General features: G+C 48.2%; 1 protein-coding gene across 3 annotated transcripts in view; it reads left to right on the top strand.

Moving 5' to 3' along the window:
- Positions 1 to 14,836, top strand: part of ABCA4 (ATP binding cassette subfamily A member 4) — a 147,058-nt gene that overhangs the window by 13,330 nt on the left and 118,892 nt on the right. For 2 of the 3 annotated variants that reach the window (XM_060400859.1, XM_060400857.1), the window contains exons 5-6: positions 4,042 to 4,169; positions 8,616 to 8,813. In XM_060400859.1, the coding sequence (XP_060256842.1) occupies positions 4,042 to 4,169; positions 8,616 to 8,813 (326 nt within the window). Of the gene's footprint in view, positions 1 to 2,361; positions 2,774 to 4,041; positions 4,170 to 8,615; positions 8,814 to 14,836 lie in introns of those variants that run through there. The other variant, XM_027973917.3, reaches the window with a different exon arrangement.

Genomic DNA, 14,836 nt, shown 5'->3' with positions numbered 1-14,836 from the left:
TCCCAAGGTTAAACAGCAGATGAGAACACAGGCTTGCCCAACGCCTGGAATGACTGTCCACCCTGTTCACCCGGTGCACGTTTCACTGTTTTCTCACTGTCAGATGGTCTGGCTGGAAGGAAGCAAAAAGGAAGTCGTTTCAAACCACAGTGTCTCTGTGGCCTTTCAAGCCGGTATATGAGGACCAAAATCACTGCTTACAAGCCAACACAATGCTAGTTTTGAATTGGCATACAGGTGCTTCTTGTGTCAGCCTTTGGGCTGTGGGGGAACATTCCCTTCATGAGACTGGCTTCGGGGGGTCTGGGAAAACCGCGTTAGAGGAAGCCAGCTGAGACTGTCCGAAGGAATTTGAGGGCTGAGAACACAGACTCTGCAGAACCCCTGTCCTTGGGGGCCATGAGAGGGGAAAGCAGACCATCCCCAACGAAAAGGACAGGGTGTCTGAGGGAATTTCTGGCCGAGCACTCAAGGCCGCAGTCACTAGTGAAGATAGTTTCAGTCTGTCCCTGGGCTCCCAGGACCTTGCTGGCTGTGAGCACTGAATCCTCAGCCCCAGGCTGCAGTGGAGGGTTAAGCCTCTGAAAGCGAGATGGGCCTGTCACTGGTGTGTGCTTTTGCCTGTCAGTTCCCCAGTCACCTGGGAAAGTATGCCAACAGTGACCTAGGGCATTTTCCTTTCCTAGCAAACCTGTAGTACTGCATTCTCCACAGAGGAGGATTAATGGTAAAAAAAAAAACTAGCCGTGAAGCCCCCTCCCTCTCACCCCCGAGCAAGCTCTGCAGTCTCTCAGTCATCTTTAAACATTGCCCTCCTCCGAGCCTCACGCACGCATTTCCCTGGTCTCCCCACCCCCATCCCAGCCTCCTGAGCTGCATGGGCCTCAGCAGCCCCTTCCCCCAGCCTCTAATCTTCCCAGGGAAGAGAACAAGAAGAACAACATTTTAAACTACATTTATTTTCTTTTCCTCAGGGCCCCCCAGTTCACATTTCTCCCTTGGGAATCCTGCTGTCTGCTTGCATTCTGGCCCCACGTCTCCCTCCAGGGTGCCCCCCCCCCTTCCTCAGGTGTGCTGAACCAGCATGCTCCTTCATGCGCCTTGTCCCTGGGGCCCCGGCAGCCCAGGCATCTGGGTGGGAATCTGGGCCAGGGCAAAGTTGCTCCCAGCTCCCCTTGTTTTGTCCCTTTTCCCAAGCGAGATGTCTGTAGATGTTTGTATGTAAGGTCCGGCGAGGGAGTTAAAGAATAACGAAGAGTTCAATAGTCAGATAGGGTCCTGACTCTCAGGTCAAGACAACAGTTATTTACTGGGTGTCTCCTATTACTCCACAGACATTCACCAAAGCCCTGATTCCATGTCAGGCTGTAGTGCTGGGTGTCACGTAGAGATGATTTGGAGGGCTTACATCTCTGTGCCCAGCTAGATATGATGGAGAGTGTGATAAAAGCAGTATCTGTAGCTCTCTACTCTCAAGAGTCTCTGTGTGTGTGTACTGGGAGTTGTGTTGCTGGAGGTCAGAGGATATAGTATGATGCTGTATACAAAGAAATGATTTGGAGATGAGCAACCAAACTGGAGCCCCAGGGGAAGAAAAAAAAGGAAGCTGGGTTTGGAAGATAAGTTACTGAAAAGGAAAGAAAGGAAGAAGAAAATAGAGCAGCCCCTCTCAGAACCACTCCTCCCTCCTGGGGTAGTGTCCCCAGTCCATGGTTTCAGCTACCTGTGGTCATCCAGTCTGAAAATATAAGTGGAAAATTCCAGAAGTAAATAACTCATAAGTTTTAAACTGTGCGCCTTTCTGAGTAGCCTGATGAACTCCTGCACTTACCTGCCTGGGATGGAAACCATCCCTTTATCCAGGTATCCTGCCCATTAGTCACTGCCTGGCTTTTCAGGTTGACTATCAGAGTATCACAGTGTTTATGTGCAAGTAAGCCTTATTTGATTTAATAACGGCCCCAAAGTGCAAGACCAATGATGCTGGCAATTTGGATATTCTCTTACTCTGCCTAGTTTATAAATTAAACCTCATCATAGGTATGTATGTATAGGGAAAAAAACAGTATATATATATATAGGGTTTGGTACTATTTGCATCCGCTTGGCGGGGGGGTGGGGGTCTTGGAATGTATCCACTGAAGATAAAGGGACTATTGTAGTCAGGTCCTCCTTAAGGCTTTGGGTGACACTGGATTCCCTGGTGGTACAACTTTCAGGGCGCTCCATGGTGGTGAGGGAGGTGTCTGTGTGATAGAACTTCGGGGTTGGTTCCGCAAAGCTGGCCCCAGCTGCATGGGCAGGCCTGTGGCTGGCCCATCCCCTTTCAAGAGGAAATTGGCAGAACATCAATGTAGAGGCAGCATATACATAGAAAGTCACAACCTGAATATGAAGGGTGGCTGTCAAGCGCTCAGGGAACAAGACCTCTTGGCTGCCTGGGGAAGGCAGGATCTGGGGAGAGAGCAGATGGGGCACTGTAGTATGAGAACCTGGAAGGTGCAGGGACATTCGATGATTAAAGTTAAAGAAGAACTAAGAGATAGGCAGTCAGCCAGGCTTCTGGCAAAGACAGGATGTAGAGATCAGCATTTTCATGCAGCCCAAATACTTGAGTCTGACACAGCTGAGCAACTGGAACTGAAATGACCTGCATGTTGAAATGATTTCATAAATATCTGGACCCTCTGCCATCTTCTCGGGCTGGTGCCTCCAGAACTGGAGCAGCGGCCAGCTTGAGACTGAAGGTTGGCCCTGGAAGCAGGCAGAGAAGGTGAGTGGGAATTCCCTAGAAAGGGTAAGAATAATATTAATGCAATCAGGACAAGCATTTTCTTTTTGAGTTGGGAGCTAAGTACTTTACATTCTTTATTCCAAGTCACCCCCACAACAATCCTAAGAGGCATATGTGGAAAATGCAGACCCAGAGAGGGTCAATCACTTGCCCCAAGGTCACTGTAATGGTTAGAAATCCTTTATGCCTCCTTATAAAGAAATTTCTGCTTCTAGTGGGTTTGAGTGGAGTGGAAAGAATGTGACTGGGCTGATCAGGGCATGAAACTGCAAGCCCAGGCAATAGACTCTCCCCTTTCCCCACTTGAAGATTTTCCTGCCCCAGACAGCCCCATCACTCTTAGTCCAAGTCCATACCCTGAGCTTAGAGCCATAGTTGATGTGAGAGAAACACCAGGAAGGGTCGTCTACCCCTTGACAGTGGCACTGTGGACAGAGCACGTGTCTCCTCCATTTCCACGTATCTAGGGTTTGAAATCAGTCCTGAATATTCATTGGAAGGACTGATGCTGAAGCTGAAACTCCAGTACTTTGGCCACCTGATGCAAAGAGCTGACTCATTTGAAAAGACCCTGATGCTGGGAAAGATTGAAGGTGGGAGGAGAAGGGGACAACAGAGGATGGGATGGTTGGATGGCATCACCGACTCAATGGGCGTGAGTTTGAGTGAACTCTGGGAGTTGGTGATGGACAGGGAGGCCTGGCGTGCTGCGATTCATGGGGTCACAAAGAGTTGGACACGACTGAGTGAACTGAACTGAAGGGTTTCTCAGCCTTAGCACTATTGACTGTTTGAACTGGATAGTTCTTTATGGTCAGGGAAGCAGGGTTCTTCTGTGCATTGGGGGATGTTTAGTGGTATCCACTAGTCCTTACCCACCAGTATTTTCCAAGTTGTAACAACTAAAAATGTCTCCAGACATTGCCATATATTCCCAGGAGGACAAAACTACTCCTCTCCCCACCCCACTGCCCAACACCATCTCTGGGAAGGATCTGATGACCACCACCACCTCCACCCCAACCTAGGTTTTTCCAGCTTGTGTGCCTTCTCACAAATTTTGCCTATCTGTTCCAGCAGTAAATGCTGTGACTCTGTTGGTGATAGGCCTGACCCTTAGGTGCTCCCATGGAGCCCCCAAACAGAGCCTTCCTCTGAGAGTCAAGTTAGAAATCACTTCTAGATATTTTTCCTTATTTGACCCAGTTTTCCTTCAGCACCCTGCTCTTTTTCTCTTTTGTATGCAGGAAGAGGAATTCGAATCCGGGATGTCCTAAAAGATGAGGAAACACTGACACTGTTTCTCGTGAAGAACATCGGTCTGTCTGACTCAATCGTCTACCTTCTGGTCAACTCCCAAGTCCGTCCAGAGCAGGTAGGTGGATGTCATTGGTCCAGTGGTCCCTGGAGGGGAGGGGCAGGCACTGAGCCTGAGAAAGGCAAGGGAGACCTTGAGCTTCTTTTTTCCTGCTTGCTTTCACATTCAGAAGCATTCAGATTCGTGCCACATGCTCAGGAGAATACCTCGGGTTCAGTGAGATGATACAGTCCCCATGATGGGATTCTGACGTGGCGTAGAAGCTGGCAGCACTTGAAACACCTCAGGGCTTTAAGACTGGAAGGAACCTAAGAGATCATGTGGCTCCAACTCCCTTTATTGTTGAGGAAACTGAGGTTTATTCATGTAGTCGTCAAATACATAGAGACGTTTTAGGTACCAGAATGCAGCGGGAACAATGCGAGGAAACCCCTGACTCCGGGAGCTCACATTCCAGTGGGGACGACAGGCGATGACCACGTAAGCCGAGGGCACCTACGTGCGTTCCCAGGTCGTGAGGAAGGTCCAGCAGGGTCTGAGTTAGGGAGGGACGGGGGTGGGGGGGCAGTTTTCAATGTAATCATCAGAGAAGGCCTTCCTGAGGAGATGCTATCTAAGCAGATCTTACTGAACAGTAGGCCCGGTGCAAATGCCTGTGAGAGGAGAGTGCCAGCTGAGAAACAGGCAAAGCCAGGATCAAGTGTGCTGAGGTGACCTTCAAGGTCATGGAGCCTGATAATAGCTGCACAGAGAGCAGACCTCTGCTTTCCTGGGCCGTGCCTCCTCAATGCCAGGCAAACTGCTTGTAGCTCCGCTAAACGTGTGTCATCTGTTTTCATAATCTCCTGTATTTGTTCAGAGCGTTTTTACCACTAAAGTAAGACTTCCACCTCTCTGAGCACCTGAACTCCTCACACTAATCCCAAGATGGGTCAAACAGATGAGAAACTTGACATGCCTGGTGGCCGAGAGACGTGCCCAGCTATAGAGCTGGAATTGCTGGAGCTGGAGTGGAATCGGGATCTTCTCATTCCTAGTCCTGGGCCCTTTCATTGGTTCTCAAGGTCCCCAGACCAGGAGCATCAGCAAGGACTGGGAGTAAATTCACAGGCCTCACCCCAGACTTACCAGCACTCTCCACTTTAACAAACCCTCTGGGTGGTTCTAACAGCTCAGGGGTGAGAAGCATGGCTCTAATTTAGGCCTTCATGGGCTCCTGGCCCAGCATCCTGGGTGTGTGGGCTCCTAGTGTGATAAACACAGTGAGAATGCATGATAAGCAGGAGCCTTAGCACAGACATCCTGCCTGCCTCTCCTGACCAGGACGGCACCTCCTCTAGACTCCGGAGGAATTGTTGGTTAGTCACTAAGTCGTGTGTGACTCATCCTGACCCCATGACTGTAGCCCACCAGCCTCCTCTGTCCAAGGGATTTCCCAGTTAAGAAGAGTGGGTTGCCATTTCCTTCTCCAGGGATCAAACCTGCATCTCCTGCATTGGCAGGCGGATTCTTCTCCTCTGAGCCACTAGGGACTCCAGGGAAGATGGAGATGTAAATAGAGAAATTTCAGGGCCTGTGTCAGTCCTGAGGCAAAAGTCTGCACAGGGTGCCGTCTGAGCCCAGAGAGAGGAGGGGACTCACCACCTGCCTGGTTGAGGTTTGTTCTGTTGGATGGGCTTTTCAAGCTGGTTCCCAGTACAACAGTGAAGAAATCCACACCTGCCTTGCTGGCTTCTCGGTCTCTGAGGTTTTCATGGAAACTAGACAAGGGGAAATAAGGTTCAGCCCTGACACAGCACATCGGGGCACTTGGAGCGAGGGCAGTGCCCAGGCGCAACCCCAGTGCACGCCTGGGTAGGCCCCGGGGGTCAGGCCTGGCTGGCTGCCCAGCCCTGCTTGGCTCCCCCTCCCGCTCCAACCCAATGTCAGGCAGCATGGATTGCTCACTTTCCCCTTTGCTTTCTCTTCAGCTCATAAAACTCAAGTCCTGGAAATGCCTGTGATGACTTCCAGTTGGTAAAACAAGGGAGATGGAGATAAGGGCAGGAATTTAGGGGAAATTTCTTTCCAGTTCCTCACCTCTGTGACATTTAGGTCTTTAGCTGCTGTGTGGCTAGCATCAGGGCAACAGCCTTTCATGTGGGGAGGAGACAGGGCCGTTGGGGTGTGCCTGTATTTCAGGCTCTGATTAGCTGAGGCTTCCCTGAGCTTAGGAAGGAGCTCAGCTCCTGCACTCCAGAGGCCAGTCATGTGGACCTAGCTCCCTCCATGCCTCCTACCCACCCTGCTTCTCAGCCCCAGTGACCTGTGAGCCTTCCTCCTGACCTCTTTCTCCATCTCCAACCAGCTCTGTAACTCCTGGACAGAACTGTCCCCTGGAACTTTCCTCCATGCTGGCAAAGTTCTCTCTGTGCCATCTATAGAGTAACCATAGCCATGTGTGGCTGGTGGGCATGTGAGATGAGTCTAGTACAAGTGAGGAAGTAGGAATTTTAAATGCCATTTAATTTTAATTACCTTAACCGATTACATAGGGTGTGCCGCTCTCTAATTAATCATCATTATACATGGGATTTTGTTCTTGACTGCCTAGTATCTAAGCATAGCTCCAAAGGGAATAGCATCACCCTCCTCGCCCCATCTAGAGAATTATTAGATGACTGAAGTAGCACAGTTCTCTGGCTTATCCCTCACCACACCCCTTACCCACAGCCCAGGAAACTCCTGAACTTTCTTCAAGGCCCAGCTCAAATGTTACTTCCTCAATCAAATGGTTCATAAACCCTCCCTTCTTTGTCCCGCCCCTCCCCCTGCCCTACTTGATAAGAGAATTAAGAGCAAAAGTTGTTCAAAATGGCTAAGCAAAAGCTCTGGGTTCAAATCTCAGCAAGGTCACACAGTTAACTGCAAGTTAATTAATCACTCTATTTCCTCATGTGTAAAATGGAGACAATAAAATTTCCTACCATACACAGTGGTTGTGGGAGGTTAAAAGACTTAATATCTATAAAGCACTTAATGCCTGGCACATAGTAAACACTTAATAAATACCAGCTACTTTTACTAGCAATTTCTAATGCTCCCTCTTCTGTGCTCTGGTTTCATTACATTAAGTCTAGCACTTACTGCTGTTTAAATGCCTGCATTTCCAGCTAGCCCATGAGCTTTTTGGAGGGCAGAAAATTTATCTCATTCTCTCCGCATCCCTGGTAACAGAATGGGAACACAGTGAATGAGCATTGAATGAGTGAGTGACACTCATATGGTGTCCCAGCTTTCTTCCAGCCTGTTGTATAACCCTATCAAGTCACCTAACCCCTTCAGCCTCACTTGTCTCCTCTGAGATACTAGAGGTTTGGACAAAATGAGTTAATTAATTCCCTCCCTTGTGTAGAACCCATGGGACTGTGGAGGCCAAGGAAGTCCATGAGCCTGTTCTGTTCATGGTATTTAATGCTTTTGTCCACTGGGAGTCCAGAACTCCAGGAGGCCAGTAACTGTGCTGGGTGGATAAGGGTCCCTGGCCAGGGCTGAGGCCTCCTTTGCCTCTACAGGCTATCAGGGAGCTTGTGCTTTGAGAGTCACTGCCCACAGGAGGTTTCTGATATGGGTGCTCCAGGGGTTAACATCATTGGATAAAATACAGGGTGCCTGGTTAAATTTGAATTTTAAATAAACAATAAATAATTTTTTCAGCATAAGGATGTTCTATTTGGACTCCATTTGGGACATACTTGTACCAAAAATTGTTCATTGTTTATCTGAAATTCAAATTTAACTGGGCATCCAGTATTTTTATATGTAAATCTGGTGAGACAGAAAGGGGGAGAGGTGGTCATTCACCATCACTCCAAATGCATTCTAGCTACTCACTCACCTCAGCTGCATGCCGTAGGTCCTGATGGTACCTTAGCATCATTGCTAAGAAGGAATGGCTCATGTTGTGAAGTCTCTCTGTTAAAATGAGGCTTGGGAGTGTTTTCATTTTCTGTGGCTGCTGTAACAAATTACCACAAACTTAGTGGCTTAAAACAACACATGTTTATTATTTTATGGTTCCAGAGATCACATTCTGAAAGTCAAGGTGCCAGCAGGGCTGTGCTCCTTACTGGGCGGTCTAGAGGAAAGTTCATTTTCTTGCCTTTTCTAGCTTCTAGAGACTGTCTGCGTTCCTCAGCTGGTGGCCTCCCTTCATCTTCATGGCTAGTAGTGGCCTGTCCAGTCTTTCCCACATCAAATTATCCTGACATTGTTTATTCTGCTATACTCTTGCACATTTAAAGTACACTTGTGATTACATTGGGCTCACCCAGATAATCCAAAATCATCTCCTTATTTTAAAGTCAGATGAATAGCAACCTTAATTTCATCTGCAATCTTTAATACCCCTCACCATGCCACATAACATATTCACAGGGTCTGTGGGTTAGGACATGGACATCACTGGGAGGCCAGTATTCTTCTACACAGGGAGGTTTCTGGTGTTGCTTTTCCTTTCTGCAGTTTGCTCGTGGAGTCCCAGACCTGATGCTGAAGGACATCGCCTGCAGCGAGGCCCTCTTGGAGCGTTTCCTGATCTTTCCCCAGCGCCGTGCAGCCCAGACAGTGCGCGGCAGCTTGTGCCCCCTCTCTCAGGGCACCCTGCAGTGGATGGAAGACACCCTGTACGCCAACGTGGACTTCTTCAAGCTCTTCCACGTGGTAAGGGAGGTGTTCAGCTGCTCGCCCCCTGGGAGGTAATTTCTGGAGCCAGTATGGCCTGGTAACAGGCCACTGGGGACTTATGAATGAATAGTCAGGGAAGGCATAAACTTGGTGTTCAAGACAATTCTTGTTCAAGACAAGACAGGCTCCAAAGGCCCCCAAACCAGCTGACAGTATTTCCAGAGCATGGCCCAGACATCCAGCAGTCACCACTAGGTTCACCATTAGATCTGTGTTGTGGCAGATCTAGGTCTACCCCAAATGTGGGGCCAGCCCTCTTCGCCACCACCGGCAGTATGGAAGGGAGGAGGCCTGGGGGGACCCCTGGATTGGCTTCCTGGCTAGGTCATCATGGACATGATGGTTAACCTTTCTTGGCCCTATCGCTCATCTGTAAGACAAATATAATACTTTGAAGAATAGTAGAAAAGATACATTAAAAATATGGGCAAAACATTTAATAAATGTCAGTGAATGAGAGCTTTACACTCCCTTCTCTGGGTCTGCTTTTGACCTCAGAGCTTACTGTTTATGGGTAGAAAACAGAGAAAATGTCATAGAAAATTTGCAAAAATTTGGCATGCCTGATCTAGCACAACACTATGCTCAGAACGACATCCTACATAGTCTTGGGATTTGATTGTATCTCTTCTTTTGCTTGAAGGGGCTTCCCCCGGTGGCTGTCAGATGGTAAAGAATCTGCCTGCAATGCAGGAGACCCAGGTTCAATACCTGAGTCAGGAAGATCCCCTGGAGAAGGAAATGGCAACTCATTCCAATATTCTTGCATAGAGAATTCCAAGGACAGAGGAGCCTGGTGCACTACAGTCCATGGGGTCTCAAAGAGTTGGACATGACTGAGTGACTAACACACACACACACACACATACACATACACACACACACACACACACACACACACACACACACACACACGATGAGAGGGATAGGAGGCTTCAAGCATTTGTTCTAAAATCATCAGGGAAACTGGTAAAAGATGCAAGCTCTAAATTCCTACTCCCAGAGGTTGATTCAGGAAACCTGGGCCAGGCTGGAATCTGCTGTTAACATAGGTGATTCTGATAGAGGTATTTGTAGGTCATGCTTCAAGAAACACTCAGAATTAGAATTTTCTAGCATTGAATTGTGTTTTCTCTTTTGCCTACATTTTAATATCTGGAACTATATTTCACGGAGTGCCAGTCAACTGAGAACTTGGCGGAGGAATTTGTGTTTTGTCTTTAAAAAAAAAATTCTGCTTCTTAGTATACTTTTAAAAGAGTTGTTTATTTATTTATTTTGGCTGCACTGGGTCTTTGTTGCTACTTGTGAACTTTCTCTAGTTGCGGCGAGCGGGGCCTACTCTCTAGTTTTGGTCTGTGGCTTCTCATTGCAGTAGCTTCTCTTGTTTCAGAACACAGGCTCTGGGGCACGTGAGCTTCAGTAGCTGTGGCATACAGACTTAGTTGTCCCGTGGCACGTGGGATCTTCCCAGACCAGGGATCAAACCTGTATCCCCTGCATTGGCAGGCAGATTCTTAACCACTGGACCACAAGCGAAGCACTGTGGATTTTTGCTTTGCCTTTTTTTTTTTTTTTTTTTAATTTGCTCTCTCAAGGAGAAAATTTGCCCTAGGCTTGTCTTTAAAAGCAAGGTGAAGGCCTTTAAAAACAAAGTAAAACAAGACCCCACAGTTGATGGCAAGGTTCACACTTCATCCCTTTCAGTGTGACTTTTCCTTGACATGTCATTCCATAATTTTCCCAGTTCACTGGGGATCCAGAGTGGGTAAAGGGGTCATATCTATGGATGCCACCAATACTGAGAGTCAAGGGCCCCAGAGAAGGTCTCTGCCAGGAGAATAAAAAGTCATGTATTTCTAACTTCTCTTTCCAAAGTGCCTCGAGGAACCCAATTTTAGACAGTTCTCAGTTTGTTTTCAGACTCAGACAGGAGAGTGAGTAGGTGATGAAGGTCCTTATTCTGGACAGCTGAACCCCAGCATCATGGGAGACCAGCACCTGCATTTGTAGGTTTGTACTTGAAGAGCTGTGGAAGGTTCCCTGAGTGCCTGGGATATGCAATCCTCTGGGCACTAGGAAAGGGGTAGGGGCGTGTGTCTCTTTTTGAAGCACCTTTATAGCAAGTGTATCTTTGGGACATGAGGACAGACAGCCTGGATATAGTAGGACAAAGGGTGACCTGGGCACAATGCTTCATTAGGGTCTGGACCCATAACTTAGACTTCAGATGTTTATTTATCATATAAGAAAGACCAGCATGCTTTTTCTTCTGTCCTTATATGCAGCTCTGGCAAGTGTCAGCGTTCAGAAACCAGAGAATTTTGGTCAGTCACTCTCACCTCCCTGAGATGGACCCTGGGTGCTTACCCACCACCCAGGTACACGTTTCCATGCACTCAAACCTGAATTGGACCAGGCACTGAGGCCAAGGGCCCAGCCATGGTCTTCACACCCTTACTGAATTCCCAGCTATCCTGAGACAGACAAACAGGCCATGTCACAGCACTGAGGCGTTTCCAGCTTGGTTGCATACTGAGTTACCTGCGGAGCTTTTAAAAGTTACGAATATCACCTCTCCCCACAACTGATTGATTTTGATTCAACTGCTTTTAGCATTTTTAAAAAATAATTTTCTTGTTTTATTTTTGATGTGCTGGGTCTCCATTGCTGTGTGGGCTTTCTCTGGTTGTGGAGAGCGGGACTACTTGAGTCGCAGTACAGAGGCTTATTGTGATGGCTTCTTTTGTTTCGGAGCACAGGCTCTAGGGAGCTCAGGCTTCAGTGGGTGCAGTAGTAGAGGCGCCCAGGCTCTAGAGCACAGGCTAGGTTTAGCTGTTCTGAAGCATGTGGGATCTTTCTGGATCAGGGATTGAACCCGTGTCTTCTGCATTTGGCCAACAGATTCTTTACCACTGAGCCCCTAGGGAAGCTCTCTTTTAGCATTTTTAAAAGCTTCCCAGACATTCTCATTCCAGCCAGGGTTGAGAGTTGTGGACCTACAACATAGGAGTTTGATTTACAGACTTAATTTCTGTAGACCAAGCATGTGAATGAGTGCTAGTCGCTCAGTCGTGTCTGACTCTGCAACCCATGGACTGTAGCCCACCGGGCTACTCTGTTCATGGGATCTTCCAGGCAAGCATACTGGAGTGGGTAGCCATTTCCTTCTCCAGGGGATCTTTCCGACCCCGGGTTGGAACCGGGGTCTCCTGAATTGCAGGCAGATTCTTTACCAACCAAGCTATGAGGGAAGCCCAAGCATAACAATAACAGTACCCAAATGCCCCGAAGGCCTCAGAGCACTTTCACTTTTCACCCCTAAGACCAGGGTGCTGTGCAGAAGCATCTTCCCTGCTGTTGACCCGAGACTGCCAAGAGGAGAAAGCCCTGGCAGATGGGCTAACCCTGCAGATAGGGTTGCCCTACCTTCCATCCTCTTGCTCCTGCTTGTGTCTGTGGGGGAAGACCTGACCAAGACAGGACACATGGGCCCAAGCAAAGAGGACAAACACCCTAGGTGGTGACCTTGAAATGTGCTTTTCCAGCTGACAAATGGACTAAGTATCTAAACATCTTTTCAAAACTACAAAGAAGGAAACCTACGTGGCTCAGACGGTAAAGAATCTGTATTGCAGGCAGACACAGCTTCGATCCCTGGGTCAGGAAGATCTCCTAGAGAAAGGAATGGCAACCCACTCCAGTATGCTTACCTGGAGAATCCCACGGACAGGGGAGCCTGACAGGCTACAGTCCATAGGGTTGCAGAGTTAGATATGACTAAGTGATTAACATGAACATGAAGAAGGAAACCTATAAGGAATTATTTGCAGTAAGATGGGGCTTTTGCTCCTATACCCACCCTATCAACGTTTTTAGAAAACCAGTGATGTAACAGGCACAGAAAAGCTCAGGGCAGACCCTCCAACCCTCTCAGAGGGGCACGGGCCAGGCACAGCTGCTCTGAGGCAGGGGCAGAGGCCTCCCTGGGACAAGGCTGTTGTTGCAGCTGGTTGGCTAGCAGCCAAGCTTAGGTCCTGTGTGGGGAATGCTGTGTCTTCCGTTCTCCTGGGCTGTTTTTCAGGCACATGTATATCAGTGTATAAATAAGCTTTCAGTAAGTGCCAAATTGGTGTTCACTAACAAAGAGAGAGGGACCAACTCACTAAGCCACTGCATGACACCTACCCCTGTTGTGTCAGGACCTGGGTGTGTGGGTGGAAGTTTAACCTCCAAACTGGCCTTAGAGCCAAGAGAACTAGCAGAGGGGGGCTGGGGACTCAGCACCAACTGGGGCCAGCTGTGTTTTTCCTCAGCCCCTTGGAGATCAGAAGTGAGTGTTGTCATCTTCAAATAATCCAAATGCAGTACCCACGCCTTCCTCCACCCCACCCATCCCCAGATGTACGCTCGCATACTCTCTCTCTCTCTCTCTCTCTCTCTCTCTCTCTCTGTCTCTCTCTCGGTGCCCAGTACCCTAGGCAAACGGAAAAAAACAGCAGCCAGCTGACTGGATTTACTCCAAGAAGAATTAACCCCTCTTGCTTTCACCTGGGTTGAGATGGTTTGAAAGAGCTTGCCTTCACCTGTGGCCTTTTGAGACCTAACGCCCCCAGCTTGAAACCAGGAGCTCAGACCTGGGCCAAGGTACTGAGACTGCCGCCGCTACCTGAAACGTCTTGCACCTCATAAAAGTCGGTGTGTCAGTTTCGGGTGAGGGGTTGGGCTGTTTCCCATCTGATCTGGCCCAAGGCGTGTGTCTTCCTCCCCCTCCTCCGCCTCCCTCTTCGATCCTTCCTGTTTTCTCCCTGACTCCTGGTGCACAGCTTTGAAATCTTGCTGAGAAGCAAATCTGTCCCTTCGGCTCCGCATGTTTATTTGTGGAAGTTCGGCAGGGGAACCGAGGCGGGTGCCAAGACCTGCCACGCTGCTGGGAAATCTGCGTTTCCCTCCCTTCCCCCTTCTCAGTGGACACTGATAGAGGAAATTGGCCTCCCCGGCATTTTGGCCCGTGGTTTTCCCCTTTGCAGTCGCTTCCAGTGTGACATGATTCAGCTTTCTTTCCTTTCCCTCAGCTACTCCTCTGTCACGTTTTTAGTTTTCTGACTTCATTTTCCCTGTGTCTTTGTGACTATGGGGTGGCTGAACATTGATTGAGTTCCACAGGAGAAAGGCTGATCTTGGGGGTGCTTGCTACATGCTCTTTTCAATGTCCTGCTTTGTTCTTGGCTCTGCGCCCTAAATTCCTGAATCACTGGGAATAAGTGTGGGTGGACTGCCCCTGCTCAGTGTGAGCTGGCCATGGTTTCTGCTCTCTTGGATCATTCGTTGCAGTTTGTTAAATTTCAACTATGCATTTCAGTTTTCGGGTGACGTTGCCTCCTCAAAATTCTCTGGAAAAGCCCCATGTCTCCAGGATTTTGCGATGGTTTCTCCCATTAGTGACTTCACTTCATGATCTCTCTCCTCCCATCTTTGAATCTTTGGGCTGTCAACATTCTCCCATTTTTGCAGGGTGTCTAGGGAGAAGGAAGAGAAAGGGGTGGTGCTCGGTGTCAGCAATGTGGAGGGAAGTACAGCAGGCTGAGCGAAAAGAAAATCAAGTTAGGAATAGGTTTTTTAGTTTTTTGAAAATTATTTAGCCACAGTAAGTAAATACAGCTGATTTACAGCGTTAGTATTTGTTCTTTCTATAGCTACAAAATTATGTGTCTATTATAATTCAAAATTTTGGCAAGCTGATTTTGATTAAAAAAAAGAAATGAAATGGAAGAGAGAGGGACATTAATGTATGTTAAATGTATATTAGGATTATGGGCTCGATTGGCCTTGGCCTGCAATGGTTTCTTTTCGGCTCCAGGCACTAGTAGGCCAGGGCTTATTTTCTTACCGGATAAGTTGTAGTTTTATGAATTTAAAAAGGAAAAAAAGACTGAGAGGTCAAAACTAAAGTCACTTAGGACACAAACAGTCCCCTGCAAAGACTGCTCTTAGGATAA

The sequence above is a fragment of the Ovis aries genome, chromosome 1 (genome assembly GCF_016772045.2).
Source record: "Ovis aries strain OAR_USU_Benz2616 breed Rambouillet chromosome 1, ARS-UI_Ramb_v3.0, whole genome shotgun sequence".
In the NCBI taxonomy this organism is placed as follows: Eukaryota; Metazoa; Chordata; class Mammalia; order Artiodactyla; family Bovidae; genus Ovis; species Ovis aries.
Note: the sequence above shows the minus strand (reverse complement) of the source record. Positions and strands in the feature narration are given on the sequence as shown.